General features: G+C 63.5%; 2 protein-coding genes across 2 annotated transcripts in view; both read left to right on the top strand.

Moving 5' to 3' along the window:
* EMIHUDRAFT_206408 (hypothetical protein) overlaps positions 1 to 1076 on the top strand; it is a gene marked incomplete at both ends in the record, with an annotated part of 4250 nt that extends 3174 nt beyond the window's left edge. Inside the window, one exon of the mRNA XM_005777593.1 lies at positions 787 to 1076. Within this exon, the coding sequence (XP_005777650.1) occupies positions 787 to 1076 (290 nt within the window). The remainder of the gene's footprint in view (positions 1 to 786) is intronic.
* Positions 1077 to 2147: 1071 nt separating this feature from the next.
* EMIHUDRAFT_206407 (hypothetical protein) lies at positions 2148 to 3495 on the top strand (the record flags this gene model as incomplete). The annotated part of the gene is made up of 2 exons (XM_005777592.1): positions 2148 to 2209; positions 2793 to 3495. The coding sequence occupies 2 exons, from the start codon at positions 2148 to 2150 to the stop codon at positions 3493 to 3495; spliced, it is 765 nt and encodes a 254-aa protein (XP_005777649.1).
* Between the last annotated feature and the right edge of the window lie 2111 nt (positions 3496 to 5606).

Genomic DNA, 5606 nt, shown 5'->3' with positions numbered 1-5606 from the left:
CACCTCTCCCACCTCTCCCCAATCTCCCCACATCTCCCCACATCTCCCCGCATCTCCCGGCATCTCCCGGCATCTCCCCACATCTCCCGGCATCTCCCGCAGGTGCGACGACATGCAGCGCCTCCCCCTCCTCCTCCTGCTCTCGCTCTTCCCGCCCCTCCCCTTCATCCTGGTCCCCCCCGCCGCCTACGCCCTCCACCACTCCCTCTCCCGCGCGCACGCTCGCTCGCTGCTGGCCAAGCTGCCCGCCGCCGTCCGCGAGCGCGCCCTCTGGGTCCTCGGCGAGGAAGGCGAAAAAAAAAGCAGTCAGTAGCCATCTACGCTCGCGCGACTGCGGCTGCTAGTTTGTTCGCTGCTCTCGTGCTGCTCTCGCCATTGTGGCTGGCACTGTGATCACCTCGGAGTCCCATCTCCCCACATCTCCCCACATCTCCCCACCTCTCCCCACCTCTCCCCACCTCTCCCCGCATCTCCCCACCTCTCCCCACCTCTCCCCACACCTCCCCACACCTCCCCACACCTCCCCACATCTCCCCACATCTCCCAACACCTCCCCACACCTCCCCACCTCTCCCCGCATCTCCCCGCATCTCCCCACCTCTCGCCGGAGTCCCCTCGCCCACTCTCTCTATGGGAGCAGCCCACCACACGAAGTAGTCACGCTTAGTTCTCATGGCTCAAGCGGTCACCGGGCCGCAGGCTGTGAATGGTACATTATTAATTCCTGTTATGAAGTAGTCTGCCTCAGGCCGTTCTCGACCTCTTTCCTGTCCTCTGCCTCGGTAGGCACCCACACGACGCTCGCCTTCGCCGCCATCTCCGACCTGATGGTCGGGCTGACCGCGCCCTTCCTCGCCGTGTCGCACGGGCTGCGCATCGTGCCGCCCCTCCTCCTCCACCTCAAGTACGTCGCCAAGAGCCACACCACCTCGTGGTACATGCAGACCGCCGTCGACACCGTCCGGCTCAAGCTCGACTCGCTCTTCCACCACCGCCGCTGCCCCGCCCCCGTCTCGGCGGCGTACGTGCGCTGCGCGGGGCTGGCCGCGTCGGCCGCCCGCCTCCTCGCCGCCTGAGGCGCGTGTGTAGGCAGGCGCCGCGAGTGGCACCTGGAAGGGCGGCGGCATCGGCCTGTGCAGCAGCTCGGGCAGCGGCACCTCGCTCTTGGCCTGGCTGGTGGAGAGCAGGGTGAGCGTCAGCTCGCCGTTCGTGACACAGCGCCGGCGCCGGTAGAGCGTGGCGTGCTCGCCCCCCTCCGACTGCAGTGGTGGTCCGTGGTAAAAAGTATATTCAAGCATCCTAGCTCGAGGCCAAGTACACCTCCGCCGCCTTCCGCTCCGCCTCCACGCCGCTCATCCTCTTCCTCGTCACATCTGCGAAGCGCGGCGGGCGGCAGGGCCTGCTCTCACGCCGCAGCACCGTGTCCAGCAGTTGGCCAGTTGCGCACGCTCCTCCGGTCTCGATTCTCCGAGTACACACTGTCTCATCGAGATTGCTCACCTGGCGGTGCTTACGCGTTACGGCTACCAATGGCGGGCTCCCCACTCGACCCCACCGAATCGCGCGGCTCCACTCGCGTCTCTGCTCCGACTCGAGCGGGGTGCCGGCCGGGTGGCCGCCCCGCGTCTCGCGTGCTGGTTTTATTATACCTAATGGCGCGCACCTTTCGAGCGCGAGATATTGTAGATGTATACACGTATATCGCGCGCTCCCCCCTTCCCGCGCGGCCCAAGGCAGATTCCGTGTGTGTCTCGCGCCTTGCGGGGGGGGAGCGGAAAGGAGGAACCTCTTCCCAAGAGCACCACTCTTGGAGCGCCGCCACTACGACCACCCAGAGCGCTGCAAGCAGCGCCGGGCAATGACGGCTTACCATTCCGCAAAAGCACCCGCCCGCGAGCTCCGTTTCGCGAACACCCGAACACGGAACACGCCCACGCTCTGGTCTGTCTCGTGTCTGCCTCTCCACCCACATATCCCGCCGCCCTCCACTCCCACCTAGTCCCACCGTGTTGATGGTTCGATCCTCCCCAGAGTCGAACTGGCAGCCACTCGCACCGAGGAGGCGAGGTGTGGCTACGGCGTCGGCGACTCACTCCCCAATGGGTTGAGCTGCTCAACAGTTGACTGCACCGCAGTCCTTGCCCTTCATGTACTACTCGTCTGCTTCATCCTCCCGAAACGCAGCAGTAGCCATCCTCGCATCTCGCTGGTCCCCTGACACTGCCTGCTTCGAGCGCCTCTTCCCACATCGATTTTTGCTCACCTTTTCCTTCCCCATTCCGTGTGGCCTAGCTCTCCCCAGCCTCTCGTCTCGCAAGTCCACCGTCGTCCAACCCATGAACCTGTCGATCTCCTCGTCGCCCACGCCCTCGTTCCCCATGTACTCCAGCATAAGCTCGTCGTCCTCCTCAGCATAGCTCCCTCCTCCCACCATGTCGCCTCTCGACTCCGTTCCATCGATCCCACTCCGCCCACTGCTCCCCGCTGCCCCGCTATCGCCTCCCCTCTCCACTTCCATCTGAACTTCCTCTCTCTCTCTCTCTCTCTCTCTCTCTCTCTCAGGGCGCGAGCCTTAGCTAAGATACGCGCCGACACGTGTCGGTGGTCATTTTTGACCCACTTTCCGGGTTTGCCCCAGTTGATAGCGCGCCCCGCCTTCAGCTCACTGCTCCCCGGCGGCCTCTGCTCGAGCTAGATCGAGCTGTCTTGAAAGAGCTTCTTTGTGGCACCCCACCCAGCAATCAGCCACAGCAACAGCAACTAGCCCGCATGGCGTCGGACACACCGTCCAGCGCCGCTGCGTCCGCATCCCACGCCCTCAAGCTCGCCTGCCTCCTGGCCGTGCCGTGTGCCGCTCTGTCGCACTACATTGGCCGGCCGTGGCGCTGGTTCTCCCTCCACCCACTGCTCATGACGATGGCTTTCATTGCGGCGGCCGGCAGCGGCATCACCGTCAAGCGCATGGGCGGCCGAACCAACACGCTGATGCACGGCTACGCGATGCTCAGCGCGTTCGCGCTTGCTCTGGCCGGCTGGTACGTCATCTACCAGCAAAAGGCGAAGGCCACGGCCGAGCCCCTGCCGCTGCCTGGCTCCCGTGTGATGCCGTTGTCTTTGGCCGCGTGTCAGGTGATGCTCGGTAAGCCGCACAACACGTCGTGGCACTCGCTGCAAGGGCTGCTCGCGATCGGCGGGTATGCGCTCGGAGCGGCGGCGGGCCTGTTTGCACTGCATCCCGACTTCGGTCAATACCGCTCGGGCAAAGGGGTCCGGCTGGCGCACAAGCTGGCCTCGCGTGCCGCCTCGCTGGCCGCGCTGATAGCCATCGGCACTGGCTACTTCAAACTCGCCGACGCCTACTCGACCCCTCTTCTCGCCGCCGCCCTCGTGGCCTTCGCCGTGTCTTGCGCATTCTTCGAAGCGCCGACGAAGAGGCCCCAGCCGGCGCCTCGGCTGCCCGAGACGACCCCGTTGCAAGCGATAGGCTCAGAGTAGCTAGTAAGAGACACGGTTCGCGCGCTGACGGAAGTGGGTCTTGAAGTGCCTCTTTGCCACTTTAGTTCTGCAGAGCCACACATGCACATGTGCATGTGCATGTGCATGTGTGCACGACGCTGTTGGTACACACAGCTGTCGATCTCCTCGATCTTTTTCTCCTAGAGATGATTCTACCTATCTCTTAGGTGGCGAAGATCCCAGGGCGGATCTTCCAGCCCCTTTCGGCACCGCAGCGCGGTCCTACGGCCGCTGGTGGCCGCCCCGATGGCCCAGCTGGCCTAGCCGGGTCGGCTGCATGTCCGGGCTGGCCGTGGGGGCCATTGTTGGGTCATTGTGTCTCGTTTGAAACGGGTTTTCGGCTGACGGCAGAAGATCCTCTGGAGGATCTTCTGCCGGGAACCAATGTCAGAGCTCTGAACGGCTGATCTGAGAGCCCCCCAGCACAGTAGGGATTGATTATGATCAGATCCATCACTCACTGGCCGGGGTTGAGCTATTCTAGACGACAAGCCGCGTGCAGAGTGCCTGAAGTTCAGCCCCGCACGACGCACAGACGTGCCGGCTAGTGGGCTGCTAGCGCTCTGCGGGCAGCAAATGTCGCGCTTCTGGGCCACCAAGCCGGTAAGATGACCTAACCCGGTCAGTCTGAGGCTGCGGCCATGATGGTTGTACTCCTCCTGGTGTCGGTGGACCACTTTTTCGGCTTGAGCTAGCGACGAGAATGATCAGCGCGAGGTGGACTCACGAGGGAGGCCACGGGTCGCCATGTTGGGCACACAGGTGCCACCCAGGCAGAAGTATTGACCAGACAATGAATACGTACAATACCCTCACAAAGAGAGCGATGCCTTCCCACCTGCTGACCGCTTCAGCGGTGGTCGCCACCAATGCAACGACGGCACTCGCCGGCCACGTTGCTGGCCAGCACCAACAATTCTGGGCGCCGCTCGGCCCGAGGCATTGCTAGGCCTGCTCAGGTCGTGCCACATGAGCACTGAATGGCCTCGTAGGGGGCTCATGGGGCCGGTGACGGCGCCCTGCGCCGAAGATCCCAGGGCGGATCTTCTGGCCGCCACTTAAGAGATAGATGATTCGTCCTCCCACCAAAAACGGAGCTCATCGAGCGCACACCCGGCCCTGAGACCCGAAGGGAGACGCTGCCGCGCGCGGGGGCCGCCGATGCATCCGCCATCGCGTTGAGAAGTCGCCCACAACGAGAGGAGAAACTCTCTCACACACACCGAGGTGGCGCGCCGATTTCCTCATCTAAGGATGCCATGGATGGGGAGGGGTGAGAATCTGCTCACATGCATCCTGGACTGTGGGCTCCAGGTGATGCTTGACGTTATGCACGATGCCAAGGTGCACCAGGTGACTTTCTCTAGATAACATTCAGCCCTTACCCGATTTGGATGGGAATAGATCTAGCCGGGCGCATTCCGGCCACACGCGCTCAACCCTTTGGTTGCTTCCGGCGCTTGCGTGACGCCTGTCTGCCCGCCCCCTCAGGACCAGCGTATGGCCAAGGAGGAGGAGGTGAAGGCGACTTTCGCCAGCATGGCGGCTTTGAACGAGCGGGGCGACTACGCTGGCGCGTCTGGACTGATGTCGACGTACGCCGTGCTGGCCAACGAGGTGAAGGAGCTCAAGGACAAGGAGACCTTGGCAAAGGAGCGGATCCTCACCGGGCCGGACCCGCTGACGCAGACGTGCCGAGGGGAGCCCGCACGCCACGACTCGTAGCGTTGCACGTGGCGCTCCGCATACTTAACGTCCTCGAGGACGAGGTTGTGCCCGGGACGCCGCCGATTCTCGACACTACGACAGTCACTCACTACAAGGGTGTGAAGCGAGCAATCGCGTCGCTGGGAGCGGAACGAGAGGAAGTCCAAAACTCCCTAGTCGGGGCTACCAGTGTAAAGTGTACTATGAGCGGTTAACGTAGTCAACCCGTGGAAAAGACTGAGGTGCCCCCGCGACGCCACAAGCTAACGGTGCCTCACTGTATGGGCCCCGTCTTCTGCAGCAGCTCTGTCTCCCCCTGCCCGGTGCTGGAGAAGCAAACGGCCGTGCAACCCCATCCAAAAGAAGCCCCCCCCCCCCCCCCC

The sequence above is a fragment of the Emiliania huxleyi genome, assembly GCF_000372725.1.
Source record: "Emiliania huxleyi CCMP1516 unplaced genomic scaffold EMIHUscaffold_26, whole genome shotgun sequence".
NCBI lineage: Eukaryota > Haptophyta > Isochrysidales > Noelaerhabdaceae > Emiliania > Emiliania huxleyi.
Note: the sequence above shows the minus strand (reverse complement) of the source record. Positions and strands in the feature narration are given on the sequence as shown.